Raw genomic sequence first — 16,169 nt, 5'->3', positions numbered from 1 at the left:
ATCTACAAGTTTTTGGAAGGTGGCGGGTGCATTTTGCAGCCCGAAAGAGAGCACATTAAATTCATACAGCCCGACATGGGTGATGAAGGCTGACCTTTCCTTGGTGGATTTATCTAGCAGTACCAGCCAGTACCCCTTGGTTAAGTCTAAGGTAGAGATGAACTGGGCACATCCCAGTTTCTCCAATAGCTCATCTGTGTGTGGCATTGGATAGTTGTCTGGGTGAGTTACAACATTTAGCTTATGGTAGTCAGGGGCGGCTCTAGACACCAGCGCGCCAAGCAGGCGCTTGGGGCGGCTGTTTCCCGGGGGGGCGGCATTTGGCTCCGGTGGAGCTCCCGCCGGCATGCCTGCGGCAGGTCAACCGGAGCCCGGGACGAGCGGACCTGCCACAGGCATGACTGCGGCGGGTCCCGTCTTCCCGCGGCTCCGGTTGAGCTCCCGCAGGCATGACTGCGGCAGGTCCGCTCGTCCGGGCTCCGGTGACCTGCCGCAGGCATGCCGGCAGGAGCTCAACCGGAGCCGCGGGAAGAGGGGACCCGCCGCGGGACCGGGGAAGGGCGGCGCAGCACTCCGCGCTGCTTGGGGCAGCGTCATTTCTAGAGCCGCCCCTGATGGTAGTCCATGTAAAAGCGTATTTCCCCATCTGGTTTGGGAACTAGAACCACTGGAGATGCCCATGCACTGTCAGAGGGGTGGATTACACCCATCTGTAGCATATCCTTGATTTCCCATTCTACAGCAGTTTGAGCATGAGGAGACACCCGGTAGGGATGGACTCTAATTGGGTGAGCTACAGGGGTGAGCTGGAGCCGGTTCGCACCGGTTCGCGCGACCCCGTTGTTAAATTTAGAAGCGGTTTTAGAACCGCTTGTTAACTAGCTTCCCTGCGAGGGAAGCTTTGATGGGCTCTGCCTGGGAAGCCTGTAATTCCTCCTCCCGGCCGCCGGGGGGCGCTGCGCTGTGCTGCGAGAGCCATGTGAGCTGCCTCCTGGCCCGGTTGCTGCTTCTGCTCTTTGGACCTCTGGCCCTGGGACTCCTGCTGCTGCTGCCTGGTGGGTCCCCGGCTGCGTCCTGCTGCTCCCAGCCCCGCCCCCCGTGTGAGTATCTGCGCCCCTCCCCCGCCTTCCCTGCCCCCAGCCACCCCCAGCCAGCCCCTGCCTGCAGCCACCCCCTGCTCACAGCCACCCGCAGCCCGCCCGTCTGCATCACCTGCCCACAGCCAGCCCGTGTCACTCCCTGCCTCCAGCTAGCCCTGCCCCACGCCCCTATCTGCAGCCAGCCCCACATCCACTGGTGCCCTGCAGTTCCCAGGGCCGTAACCCTGCACACCTGCTTCAATGGGGGCAGGAGCAGCTGGGACCCACACATGTGCACACCCTAGAGTGACCAGACAGCAAGTGTGAAAAATCAGGACGGGGGTGAGGGGTAATAGGAGCCTATATAAGAAAAAGACCCAAAAATTGAGACTATCCCTGATCACCACCCACACATGTGAAACGGAGCTCATTTCTAGTTCAGCCCCATCTTTTTAAAAAAGAACTTTAGGTAGGGTTAAAATACATCTGTATTTTCCTGGACATGTCAGGCTTTTCGGTTCTTAATAACCTCCTGGGAAAATATGGACGTATGGTAACCCTATTGGTACAAAAAATACATGCTGTCGCACATCCCTTAAATCAGAACTTTTTATAGGGAGCCCGTTGTTAAGATTTTGGCAGCTCATCACTGAGCATTACCTGTGTCAATGGAGTGGTATGCCCATTCGGTCTGTCCTGGGGAGGCTGAGAACATCAGCGCGAAGCTAGTGCACAGGTCCTTGATTTGCTGTCACTGCATACGCCCAAGGGTCATGCAGAGGTTCACCTCTTTCACGCCACTGTCACTTTTTCCTTTGTAGTAGACACCTTTAGGCCACTCAGTGTCATCTCCTTCCTGGGCTGTAAACTGAGAAACCTTTAATTCTCTGGAATAAAAGGGCTTTAGAGAATTAACATGGTACACTTTAGGCTTTAGGTTTGAGATGGGGGATGCTATGAGATAGTTAACAGCTCCCAGGCGCTCTTGGACCGTGAATGGCCCTTCCCAAGATGCTTCCATCTTACAGGCCTGGAGCGCCCTCAAGACCATAACCTGGTCCCCTACTTTGAAGGAACGCTATCTGGCATGTTTATCATACCAAGATTTTTGCTCTTCTTGAGCCTCTTTTAGGTTTTCTCCAGCAACGGCTAAAGAGTCTCAGAGGGTGTTTTGTAGGTTTTTTACAAAGTCCAGAATGTTAGTTCCTAGAGAAGGTGTAGAACCCTCCCATTGCTTCTTCACCAACTGTAATGGCCCCTTAACCTCACGGCCATATACAAGTTCACATGGTGAAAACCCTAAACTGGAAAGAGCAACTGCTGCAACACTAGGTCCCAATCACTGGAGTGCTCATTTATGAATTTACGTATCATGGCCCCCAAAGTTCCATTAAACTTTTCCACCGGGTCATTTGTTTGATGGTGATAAGGGGTGGCAACCAAGTGGGTCACCCCACGATCTTCCCACAGGCTTTTCATGGTCTCTGCCAGGAAATTAGTTCATGAATCTGTAAGGATGTCAGAGGGCCAACCTACCCTGGCAAAAATGTCTGTTAGTGCTTGGCACACACTTTTAGCCCTGGTGTTTCTTAGCGCTACTGCTTCCAGCCAATGGGTAGCAAACTCCATGAAAGTCAGTATGTACTGCTTTCCTCTGTGTGTCTTCTTTGGGAAAGGACCCAGAATATCCACAGTTACTCACTGAAATGGGACCTCACATATGGGGAATGGCTGGAGAGGGGCTTTGACCTGGTCTTGGGGCTTTCCCACTCATTGGCACACCTCACAAGACTGGACATAAGTAGAAACATCCTTGCTCATTCCCTCCCAGTGGAATGACCTCCCCAAACAGTCTTTGGTCCTGTTCACCCCAGCATGGCCACTAGGATGATCGCGGGCTAAGCTCAAGAGCTTTACCCGGTACTTAGTTGGAACTACCAAATGTCTCTGAGGATGCCAGTCTTCCTGGTGTCCACCAGAAAGAGTTTCCTTGTATAAAAGTCCTTGTTCTACAACAAACCAGGATTGGTTAGAAGAGCTGAGAGGCGGTGGGTTGCTCCGTGCCGCCGTCCAAGCTCCCTGGAGGCTGTCATCTGCTTCCTGCTCAGCCTGGAACTGTTCCCTTGATGCTGGAGACATCAGTGCCTCACTGGATTGTGGACCTGAGGTTGGTCCCTCTGGAAGCGATGCAGGTGATGGGGCTGTTTCCGTTGATGGTGAACCGCTCTCCGCTGCTGCACTATGTGGTATTTCAGGCTCTGGCTGAGCCTCTTGTGTAGGGTTATCTGCTGCTGCTGCCAGTGCAGGATCGGTGGTGCCCTCTGGTGTTGAAATTGTAGATGGGTTTGCAAGCACTGGACTCAGTACTGGCAATGGTTCTGGTGCTGGTTGCTTCGACAGTTCCGGTTCTGGGACTGGCTTTTGCTTAGTCTCTGGGACTGGATCCACTACTGCAGTTGATGGCAGGGAATCCAGTTCCACCACCTCTGTCTGGGTCTCTGGTAACACAGACGGGGCCATGGTGTAAAGCTCAGGAACAGGGATAGGTGTGAAGGCTTGCTTAGCCTGGCTGCCGGTGACCATTCCCACCCCCTTGGCTAGCTTCAAATTTTGACCAAATCTTCCCCCAGCAGCACGGGAATGGGTTAATCATCATAGGCTGCAAAAGTCCACATTCCTGACCAGCCCTTGTACTGGACAGGCAACTCAGCTATAGGCAAGTTTAAAGATTTTGACATGAATGGTTGAATCATCACTTGGGCCTCTGGGTTGATGAATTTGGGGTCTACAAAGGATTGGTGGATAGCTGACACCTGTGCTCCAGTGTCCCTCCATGCTGTAACCTTCTTCCCGCCCAGACTCACAGTTTTCCTTCGCTCTGAGGGTACCTGGGAGGCATCTGGGCCTGAGGACTTTGGGTGTGACTCTGGTGTAATGAACTGCAGTCTGTTGGGGTTCTTGGCCTTCTCATGCCCCAGCTCATTACATTTAAAACATCACCCAGCTGACTGCTCACTGGGGCGAGGTGGGTTGCTGGAGACTGCTGTGCTGGGACGATGCTTTCTAAGCATCTAAAAAAGAGGAAAAAAAACCTTACTGGCTTTTGGTTTAAAATAATCCCACCACTGCCACCAAGTCAGGGTTCCTTCCTCACTATGAACTTTAGGATACAGATGTGGGGACCCGCATGAAAGACCCCCTAAGCTTATTTACCAGCTTAGGTGAACAGTAAGCTGCCACCTCAAGCAGATGTTCCAAATCTTAGGCGAGAGCCACTTGGAACTCTGCCTTCCCCCAACTATTTCCCAAGTCCCTAACCCCTCCTTTCCTGGTCAGATTTGAGACTAATTCCTCCCCCCTACCAAGTCCTTACACCCCTTTTCCTGGATAGGCTTGAGAGTATACCCTCACCAATTAGTCCTGGTGAACATAGATCCAAAACCCTTGGATCTTAAAACAATGAAAAATCAATCAGGTTCTTAAAAGAATTTTATTAAAAGAAAAGGTGAAGTTCATCTCTGTAAAATCAGGATGGAAATAACTTTACAGGGTAATCAGATTTAAAGAGCCCAGAGGAACCACCTCTAGCCTTAGGTTCAAAGTTACAGCAAAACAGGGATAAACCTCCCTCTAGAAAAGGAACATTTACAAGTTGAGAAAATAAAGATAAAACTAACACGCCTTGCCTGGCTGTTACTTACAGGTTTGAAATATGAGAGACTTGTGCAGAAATATTTGGAGAACATGGATTGATGTCCGGTCCCTCTTAGTCCCAAGAGCGAACGCACACCCAAAAACAAAGAGCACAAACAAAAGCCTTCTCCCCCACCCCCAAGATTTGAAAGTATCTTGTCCCTTTATTAGTCCTTTGGGTCAGCTGTCAGCCAGGTTACCTGAGCTTCTTAACCCTTTAAGGTAAAAGGATTTTGGTGTCCATGGCCAGGAGGGATTTTATTGTATTATACACAGGAGGGTTATTACCCGTCCCTTTATAGTTATGACATGGCCATTTTCTGATAAAACTTTATTGCAGTCCTGACACATGCTTGTGATCCCCATGTTGACTCTGAGAATCTCTGCCTACATGCATCCACTACAAATCCACATTCTTCCCAGCTCTGAATCTCAAGGTCCCATGTGGCCTTTGTGAATCTTGGGAACTCTGCAGAATAAGGGCTGCAGGCAGATAAATGGAGACAGTGGTTATAGAGGGATATTTTGTGAGCAGCACATTACTATTCCTTCACTCCAGGATTAAAGATACCCGCTGTTGGGATTTCTCTGGTCTGCTGAAGACACAGAATTTAGAAAACTAAGGAAATTCCTAACGAACATGTCTCTGTTAATGCAGAGTTATTTTTTATTTCATATCAGTAATTTAAGGAGGAAATAATTATAAGTGCATCATAAATATTATCCTTATTATTGCTATTTTCCCTGCAGGTATACTGTAAAAATACTGAATGGACCAGCAGAACCTTACCACCACCATGACTGAATTTGTTCCACTGGGCCTCACTCAGAATCATGAGCTACAGTATTTTCTTTTCATGGTCTTCTTCACTGTCTAGATCACCATCTGGCTGTGAAACTTCACCGTCATCATGACTGTGATTATTGATCACCATCTCCACACCCCCATGTACTTCCTGCTGGGCAATTTGGCTTTCCTAGACATCAGTGAGTCATCGGTAAATGCTCCCAAATTGCTGTTGAATCTCCTCTCCCAACGCAAAACTATCTTCTTCAATGAGTGCATCCTACAGATGTTCTTCTTCCACTTCATTGCTAGTGCTATGGTCTTTTTTCTTGTGGGGACGGTGATTGATCAGTATGTGGCCATCTATAAACCACTAAGATACTTGACAATCGTGAACCCTGGCATGTGTATGGATCTAGTGACACTGGGGTGGTTGGGTGGATTGGCTCACTCTGCTCAGATGGCAATAATTTGTGATGGTTTATTAAAATTTGAACCCCTCTACTCATGCTCTGAATATAAAGCATTGTTCAGTATTGATATTGGTTAAAGCCCAGAGGCAAAAATAAACTTATTCTTAGGGTAATGAGGTTAACGCATCTTGGTAATGAGTTTAACATAGTAAGTGATACAAACCTTGGACTACAAAATCTTAAATGAGGTATCTATCTAGCTAACTGCCCCTCTGTTGCTAACTATCCTTCCCTCCACATTCTTTCTTTCTTTTCACATCTATCTATCTATCTATCTATCTCATCATTATATGATGGGTGAATATGGGTTTTCCAGAGTGCTGCTTTGAGGTACAGAGTGCCACAAAGTACCCAAAGGAGTTACTGGAACTGACAATAGCCATGTACATTGGAGTTATCGAGGAACCCCCAGAGATGGAGGTATATTTAGAAGGGGTAGTAGGAAGTGGCCCAGGGTCACCAGATATTAGTCCGGTTGTATTGCCAGAGTCTAGGTCAGCATGTTTCAGTGGGATCCCTGCTGATCCAGTGGCAGAACCCTCCTGGGCTGGGACCTGGTGGAGTAGGGTAGGCCCCGGTCCTGCTACCGCTTGTAGCCAATCCTTGTATCCTCAAGTGAAGGATGACTTAGGGGTTCACTCCTCCTCCCTTTATAGCCCAGCCAACCTTTGAAATGTGTTCTATAGCTGGCATTATGCAAATGCTCAGGCTACATTATCGCAAGATCCATTTGGGCCTTATAATCTATGAATCTACAATCTATGTTCTTTACTATAGTTTCAAACAATTTGCCTGGGACTGAAGTTAGGTTTACTGGCCTATAATTACAAGGATCTCCACTGGAGCCTTTTAAATAATTGGTGTCACATTAACTATCCTCCACTCATCTGGCACAGAAGCTGGTTTTAGTGATAGTTTACATCCCACAGTCAGTAGTTAAGTTTTGCAAAGCACCTAGGCACCTAACACCTACTGAAATTGATGGATCCTTTTGAAAATCCTACCAGGCACTGAATGCTTGTAAAAATCTGACCTTCCATATAGATGTAGCAGTATTGGTTATGAAGTTATTTATTCAAATGTAGTCACTTCCCTTGAATTAGGTATTACAATGTAGTGGATTTACTCAGTCACTGCAATGACTATGTGAACTTTAAATGTAAATTCACAGGAATAAGCTATATCAGTTTAAATATCTTCATATGGGTATAAATGTGTACACATGAAAGACTAGCGTAATTTAACTGAATAGCTACAAAATCACACTCCTAATTAAAGAATTCAATCCGTAATGAAGGTAGCTAGCAATCTGAACAATTTCCCAAGGATTGTGGGGGGCAATTTTAAAATCAAGATTGGATATTTTTTCCCTAAAATATATTTTAGTCCAAACAGAAATGAATACAAGGAAATTTTATGTCCCTGTGTTATACTAGAGGCCAGACTAGATGATCACAATGGTCTCTTCTGGCCTTAGAATCTATGTATACTGAATGCACAAATTGTGTGTAGACTAGGCCTAATTGTCAAGGGTTTTTTCCTTTCATAGAGATGATAGATGGTTGAAAACTGAGGCAAACTTTTTTTGTGAAAAATGCTGATAATTGTAAGTCATTTTCGTATTCAGAAATTTGTGTTGTGAGTCATTTCTTCCTATTTTCGATCTTTCATGGGATTATTATTGCTATTGGGGTGAAGAGCTGTGATTTTCAAAGGAATTTACAGAAATTAGGTGACCAACTCCCATTGACTTTCACTGGACATGAGGCACCTATCGATCCCCCTCAGGCTTACTTGAAAATTCCAGTCTAAGGACTGGTTCATGCAGTCCCATATTCATATAAACAATTATTACTCCCCAGGGGCAAATTCTTCAACCTTTATTCCAGAGAACTACTTGCATCTGTAAGTGCTACTCAGGGAGAGTAAGGGTTGCAGAATAGGACACAAGGTTGCTTTCATTAAGTGTGTTCATTTTAGGAAGGTACCCAGGGTCTATATGGAAACAAGTTGAAAAACACACTGAATGCTTGAGATCCCAATATTTCTGTCTCAGAAATTATTGTAATTCAAACAAAATCGTGCCAAAAATCTTGCTGACAGGGTGTTTGTTGTCTTCCAGTCTGAAGTTCTGACCCTAATGAGGCACCCAGGGAGGAAGACCCAGAGGTTCTGGGAACCAAGCAGAAATACTAATCTATGGAGCTATGCTCATTGTTTAGAGGTCGGTGAGGAGGAAACGTGGACATTTGGCAGAGGTAAATGTGACTTTTCAGGCTAGTGCTAGAACTATAATGGTCACAGTCCTGGCACCTGAGTTGGGAGGAGTGGATTTTTACCACCCAGCTCCCTCAGTTATGTTTAAAGGAGACTAACTCCCCAAGTGCTTGGGCTGTGTGCCAGTCAGTTGTGCAGATCTATTGATACAATAGTCTGTGTTGTTGCTATTAATGTTTTGCACTAGAGTGTGAGTTGAATGAAGCTGTGGTATATATTGCTTCAAAGTATCTGTTGCAGATGGAAGTGAAAGCCATATGGAGAGTTGGGGGTGAGCTATTGACAGTGTATAGACAATTAAAAGTTGGCAAGAAATGCAGAAGATTTTTTCCTGCACTTCTAACTCCCATGCTTTATGGTTTTGGTGAGTGAGGTGTGTCCTGACACAACCTGAAATGTCATTACACCTGTGTTTTGTTTGTATTTATTCTTATTAGAGCTTATTTAGGTGCCTAAAAATCTGGCCTTGGGTGCTTTTGAAATTTCCACTAGGCACCTATTTGTACCTTTACATGCCTAAATACCTTTTAAAATCTGGCATGTAGGCTCCCAACTCAGTTCATTGGGATATGAGGACTCCGTACTTTAAAAATTCTAGTCTTACTACATGAGGAGTCTAACTGAAGTCAGTTGGGTTACTCAGAGTCAGGTACTTCACACTGTAAGAGTGCCCATTGTAAGCCGGATTTGAAAGAATGTTATGATTGCTCCTAATCTTGAAAGTGAGAGAAGAAACATAATAAAGCCCATATGATGAGTCTCCTGATACTGAAAAAGTTGATAGATGGAACATCGGCATTGATGTAGGCTGGGATTTTCAGAGAAGCCTGAAGGATTTAGATACCCAACTCCCACTGATTTTCAGCAGAAAAGAAAAATCCCACCTCTAGTTTTTAACTTTTAAAAAGTTGTTATGATTATTATTTCTGTGTGTCATTTTAGTGAGGAAGAGCCCCAGTTATGGATCAGAATCCCCTGCAAATGTTACGTTGGCAATGCAAAATTGTTGTTATAGGACTGTTTGATAGTGCTACTGATTATTAAGGTTACTCGACACTTCCCTTTGTAAGACCTTGTTTTCAGTTCCTTTATAACATGGCAAAATGCTAATTATTTGGGCTGAAATATTCCAGGTTCCATCCACACTGAGCATGCTCCGGTGTGTGACTGAGAGGGACTGTCCCTGCAATTGCAGCTCTGGGCTGCTGTGGGCTATGCCAGGTCCAGAGTCTGTTTACTTGAACTGAGAGAAAGGGTCCGTCTCTCCTGTGCTCTTAATCACCTGGCTGGCAGCATAGAGGAAGATGCTGCCTGATTCAAATGCAGTGGAGAGAAGAGCCAGACTTTGGTGGGGGCAGAGGACTGAAAGGTGGTGGGGTGGGGAGAGGGAAACTGGGTAATGAAGTGGAGACTTGGACAGGCTTGGCAAGAAGATTGGGACTGGGAGTTGGGGGCAGACTGGGACTTGTTGGCAAAGATACTAGTACTGGGGGCCAGAGAAGGAAGCGGGGATGGGGATTGGGTGCCAGTTGTCAAGGGGGAGACTGAGCTCAGATGAGGAACTTCAGGGGATACTGGGACTTGTGGAGCAAGAAGACTGGGACTGATAACCAGTGGGATGAGGGGAAGGAGATGAGGGAGGATGGGAGACAAATCTGATGAGGATCGTGGGTGAAGGGGAAGAATTGACACTGGCTGTGCAAAGTGGTCAGGAGAAATATCTGTTGGAAGGAGACATGGAGATTGGATGAGGAGCCTGGTTAGGTAGATTGGACTGGGAACCAGCAGGGAAGGGGAATGTAGTGTTGGTGGGGGGATGGGAGCCAGGGTAGGAGAGAGAAACAAATCAGGTAAAAATCCCGGGGAAGGGGACTGGCTGGGCAAGGAGACTGGGACTGGGAATGGTAGGAGAGACTGGGACTAGGACTGGGAATCTGGAGGTGTCAGACTAGGATTGCTGGGCATGGAGACTGGGATGAGAAGTCGGAAGATTGGAGATCGAGATTAAGGTGAGGAGGCTGGGAATGGGACAAGTAGCCGAGGGGGCAGATGAGAGAAACGTGACATAAGGACAGTCTGGAGGGGATGGGGCAGGAGAGCTCAGGCTTTAGGGGAATGAGCAGAAAAATCCGCACCCTGTAGATCACTCTCCCCTCCAGTACCTGGAACCCAAGGTTCCTGGGTCTTATAATTCCTCTGCTATCAGCAAATAGCTTTGAAACTCACTGGGAAATGGTCCCACCTCTCCATAGTACTGGTCCTCATAGATGATGACAACTCTGTTTCCAGTACCTTAATGACCAGCTAGTCAATATTTTGTTTTATCCATATTGCTCAGTGTGGGGTCCCTGGCCTCATTGACAGCACACTAGTCAAACCTCGCTCTGAAGAAATAATGTATTAATTTCTTCATAGGCTTTTCTCCTGTACTGTCTGAGTGCTTCACAAACATTCATGAATTTGTTTTCATAGCACCTGAGACCAGGGAGATGTTGTGTTAAGTTAGATGGAATATAGGAGCCACATGTGTTAACATAACACAGCCACTGTCCAACATTAAACAACGTTTGGGGTTGGTCTAAAGTGACTTCAACCTGCTAGTGCCATGGCAAACACAATATTAAACATCCTTTTGACCCTGAATTGAAGATGGGGGTGGGCGGGCATTTAAAGCATTTTAATTTTAGAGTATTAGGTAAGGTTTCCTTTTAAAAACATTCCTTATTCCCTTCCCTTTAGCTGGAGAGTCTTTAAAAGGAGGGGGAACATTGTATGACAATCTTTAGATGATAATAACTATCCTTTAGAGGGGAAAGGAGAAGATGTTACTTGAGGTGGGCTGGAGCTGTTGTTGTTAAAGTCAGATCCCATCTCCTGGAACACAAACCAAGACAAACACACAAAACAGGGGAGGGGAAAGAACAGCAAAGATAGAAAATGCAGCTTCTATCTCTGGAGTTGACTCTCGCGTGCAACCTCACTGCTGGAAAAAACACAGGCACAGCACATGGTCTTGTCAGCCACTCCAAAATCTGACAAGCTTGTGCCAGCATAGGGCTGTTTAGGACATCGCTTTTAGTTGCCTTTCTGCTCACAGGCTTACAGCAGTGTTGGAGAACATGTAGTCTTGGGCAGCTAAGCCAGACTCTTACTAAATAGAAGGCAAAAGGAGAGAGATCAGGAAAAAAAACATAAGGTGGGAAAGGAAAAGGACACACAGGGGTGAGGGGAGAAGAGAGAGAGACAAACTCTAGGTGGTAATTGGGATTCAGCCAGTTGTGGTAGAAATGGTGATGCCATCTGGTTCCCTCTCTCTTGCCTGGTCTCATCAGGGCATTACTCAGGGTCAGGATGATGCAGACCCAGTTCCCAGGAGATGGTGGGAGTGACAGCCATGATGGTGAAGCTCACTCCAATAGCCAATGTTTCTCTCCAGAGTCTCTTTCTTAAGGGCCCCAAAGGGGAGTGATGAGTGGAATAGCCCATCCCCTCCTTATTTTGTCCACCAATTTGGCCTAATTTCCGACACTCTAGTTTTGGTTCCTTGATTTTCATTCTCAAAATGTCCTTGTTTACGAGACAGGATTTCAACACAGCTCACAAATTACGTCAGCAGGTCTCTTCGTTTGGACTAATTCAGTCTTTCAGTCTCTTTTTTGCACTTTTTCCTATCCACATATGTTGCAAGATGTTATTGTGATATCTTATGAAGTTTTGCTCGTTTTTTTACCACTGAACTCACAATTAGGGTACACGTGGCGACCCATTTATTTTAACAGGTATTATATTCTCTATTTTACAGATGGGGAACCGAGGCACAGAGAGATTCAGGTCAAAATTTTGGCTGCCCAATCCGAGATGCGTAGCACCTGATTTTTCAAACTGCTGAGCCCAGGACCCATTGACTTCAGCTGCAGCTGTGATTGCTCAGCATTTCTTAGCATTAGATCTCAGGGTCTCAGGTAAGGCTCCCAGAACATGAGGAACACACAGTTAGTGATCACCTGTGAAATGTCTGTTTTAAGTGACTTTCAGGGGTAGAATGTAGTTCGCAAGGGCAACATTCAACTGCTGTACCTGCCTTAGGCCATCCTTTCTCTTGCTGCAGTTCCCTGCCTCAATTTCTAAACACCTTCCACCTTCTGCATTAAATGGATCCTACAGACTAGAGCTCCCCTCACTACACAGCCATGATTCATTCCCCAGAGCACCGTTCCACCTCTGGACCGAATGAGGTGGGTGTCTGGTGTAAAAAATAATATGTGATCATTTAATTAAAAACTGCCTCATAATGGATATATACAAGGGGACTGAATTAAGATTGTGTGGGCATCTTTAATTCCATTGTTTCTTAACTTTTGAGTACCTGACTTGTAGTCTTAATAACATTCTTTTAACGTAGTTTTTAGTGAGCAATTTAAAGTGTGTAACTCTACACAGGTGAAATTCACACTATGCAGGGGGCCAGTACAAATAGCAGGAGCCAAAATTATGTTGGACTTAAGCTCTAGGTTGAACCCCAGTCTACGGGAATCATTAAGCCAGTTTTGCAGCCTTGCAATTGCACCTATTTCACAGGAAGACATTGATGTTTTCCATCAGCTGAAAGATTTTAAGGCCAGAAGAGACCATTTAGTTTGACCTCCTGGGTAGCACACAGCAGAGAAACCCATCCAGTGACTCCCACATCTGTTTAAGCTAGAGCAGATATTTTAGAAGGACAACCAGTCTGACTGCTAAGAAGTCAGTGAAGTTCAATGGAAATTACCCAGCAGGACCGGTCCTATGACTGTATTTATAGCTTATTGTTAATGCTGGTATTTGGATGGGGTGCTTGTGTTGGAGTTGATGAGAAGCAATCTGATAAATCTGTTGACTCAGTGTCTTGAGTAATTACTGTGGCATGGGCAGAGATATGCTCCAAGTCAGCTAAAAGTTATTGGGCAAGAGGTCATATTAGATGCTCATATTGCTCTCTTCTGGCTTTAAGATATATGAATCTGTGGATCAAGGGCAACATTCCACCACACAGACTCATGTTGAATAGCACCCAGACATAGGCATCTTTACGCACTCATGCAAGGAGTGGGTAAAATCACCTTCACTCATAGGGAGTATCATGGATTTCAATGGGACAGGGTATCCATGTGGGTTACGAGATTATCATAATTTTGCACTATCAAAGTCCACTCTCACAAATCATTATTACATGAGAAATGTAATACATTTTTACTTTACTGCAAAAGGGTCAGCATTTCTCAAGATTTGTTCCGTATATATTTAACTAGCTTTCCAAAGTTTCTGCCCACTGTTAACAAAACCAATGGGAGTCTTGTGCTGGACTTCAATGAGAATGAACCCAAACACACCTCTAGCCTGCTGCAATCTATCTAGCACCTTCAGTTCTTCTTTAATCTTTTATCTCATCACTTTTACAAAGGAAATGTCAGCGGCGGAGCCAGGGAGAGATGCGAACCACACTGAAGTGACAGAATTTATCCTGCTGGGGTTTGGAAGAGGTCCAGGGCTCCAGGTGGTCCCTTTTATGATGTTCCTGGTGATTTACACAATAACTGTGATAGGGAACACCATCCTGGTCCTCATCATTACAGCCGACTCTCGCCTTCACACCCCCATGTACTTCCTCCTCATGAACCTGTCACTCTTAGACCTCTGCTACTCCTCCGTTATTGCCCCCAGAGCCATGGTGAGCTTCCTAACAGACACCAAAACCATTTCCTACAGGGGATGTGCCACCCAATTATTCTTCTTCTCTCTTTTTGTCACTACTGAGGCATTCATCCTGTCGGCCATGGCATATGATCGATACACCGCCATCTGCAACCCACTCCTGTATCCCACCACCATGTCCAAGCCAGTCTGCATTCAGCTGGTGGTGGGGTCCTATCTCTGTGCCAGTGTGAACGCCATGGTGCAAACCAGCTTCACCTTTACTCTGCGCTTCTGTGGCTCTAATGAGATTGATCACTTCTTCTGTGATGTTCCACCCCTGCTAACCCTCTCATGCACCGACACATACATCAATCAAATGGTGCTGTTTCCTTTATGTGGCCTCATCATAATGAGCACTGCCCTGATCATTCTTGTCTCTTATATCTATATAATTTCTGCTGTCCTCCAGACTCGCTGTGCCACGGGCAGGCACAAGACCTTCTCCACTTGCACCTCCCACATAGTGGTTGTGAGTTTATTATACGGGACTGTTTCCTTCATGTATGCCCAGCCGAATTCATTATCCTCCCCAGATCAGGGTAAAATGGTGTCTGTATTTTACACCCTAGTCATCCCCATGTTGAATCCCTTCATCTACAGCCTAAGGAACAACGATGTTAAAGAAGCTTTGAGAAGAACTATAGGCTGTATAATGGTTTTGAAATGAACCTTTTCTATGAACATTGAGCTAAATAATCCCTTGGTATATTGGAAGGATTTATTGTTCAACATCTAATCTAATCTATCTATCATCAAACACTGTCCTATGCCACTAGAAAAAAATGTAATAAATAAATCCTCCATGTTTTTATGTTATATTTTACATTTCCCTTAGAAATGCACTAGTCTAGAAATCTGTATCCAAACACCCTTGAATCTTGGGGAGAAATAGTTTTGTGTGTGCGTGTGTGTGCGCTCGCATACTTTATTAGCCATTGGTTATTTTCAGTCAAGCCAGAATTTCCACCAGGAGTGGCTTATAAAGATAATTGGCCCTATCTGTGTCATCTTACCCCCTTCCAGGATCATGTGGTGTGAACACCCAATCACAAAATGAATAAAAATTAGAAAAAAAGAAATTGAGAAAGGGGAGAGTTGCCCATTCCCAGCTTCTGGCAAAAAAAGGCTAGGGATACCAATCCTGCCCATCCTGGCTAATAACCATTGATGGACCTATCCTCTATAAATTTATCTAGTTCTTTTTTGAACCCTCTTCTAGTCTTGGCCTTCACAACATCGTCTGGTGAAGAGTTAAACAGGTTGACTATGCTTTGTGTGAAGAAATACTTCCTTTTGTTTCTTTTAAACTTGTAACCTATTGATTTCACATGGTGACCCCTTGTTCTTGAGTTAGGAGGACTAAATAACATTTCCTTATTTATTTTCTCCACACAAGTCATGATTTTATAGACCTCTACCATCTCACCCTTTAGTAGTCTTTTTTCCAAGCTGAAAAGACCCAGACTTATTAATCTCTCTTCATAGGGAAACTGTTCCATACCCCTAATATTTTTTGTTTTCCTTTTCTGAACCTTTTTTTTCAATTCCAATATATCTTTTTTTGAGATGGGGCGAGCCCAACTGCAAGATGTGGGCATATCGTGGATTTATATACAGGCAATGTGATATTTTCTGTCTTATTATCTAGCACTTAATCTTGTTAGTGTTTTTGACTGCCGCTGCACATTGAATGGATGGTTTCAGAGAACTATCCACAATGACTCCAAGATCTCTTGCATGAGTAGTAACAGCAAATTTAGACCCCTATCATTGTATATGTATAGTTGGGATTATGTTTTACAATGTGCACTACTTTGCATTTCCCAACATTGACTTTCATCTGCCATTTTCATGCCCAGTCACCCAGTTACCTTTGTAACTCTTTGCAGTCTGCTTTGAACTGAACTATCTTGAGTAGATTTGTATCATCTGCAAATTTTGCCACCCCACTGGTTACCCCTTTTTCTAGATCATTTATGAATATGTTCAGTAGTACTGGTCCCAGTAGAGACCCCTGAGGGATACTACTATCTACCTCTCTCCATTCTGAAAACTGACCATTTATTCCTACCCTTTGTTTCATATCTTTAACCAATGATTGATCTATGAGAAGACCTTCCCTCCTAA

General features: G+C 45.2%; 1 protein-coding gene across 1 annotated transcript; it reads left to right on the top strand.

Moving 5' to 3' along the window:
- Window positions 1-13,752: 13,752 nt before the first annotated feature.
- Window positions 13,753-14,709, top strand: LOC120379998 (olfactory receptor 12-like). Its single transcript, XM_039497506.1, has one exon. The coding sequence runs from the start codon at window positions 13,753-13,755 to the stop codon at window positions 14,707-14,709; it is 957 nt and encodes a 318-aa protein (XP_039353440.1).
- The last annotated feature ends 1,460 nt before the right edge of the window (window positions 14,710-16,169 follow it).

The sequence above is a fragment of the Mauremys reevesii genome, linkage group 13 (genome assembly GCF_016161935.1).
Source record: "Mauremys reevesii isolate NIE-2019 linkage group 13, ASM1616193v1, whole genome shotgun sequence".
NCBI classification, from domain to species: domain Eukaryota; kingdom Metazoa; phylum Chordata; order Testudines; family Geoemydidae; genus Mauremys; species Mauremys reevesii.
Note: the sequence above shows the minus strand (reverse complement) of the source record. Positions and strands in the feature narration are given on the sequence as shown.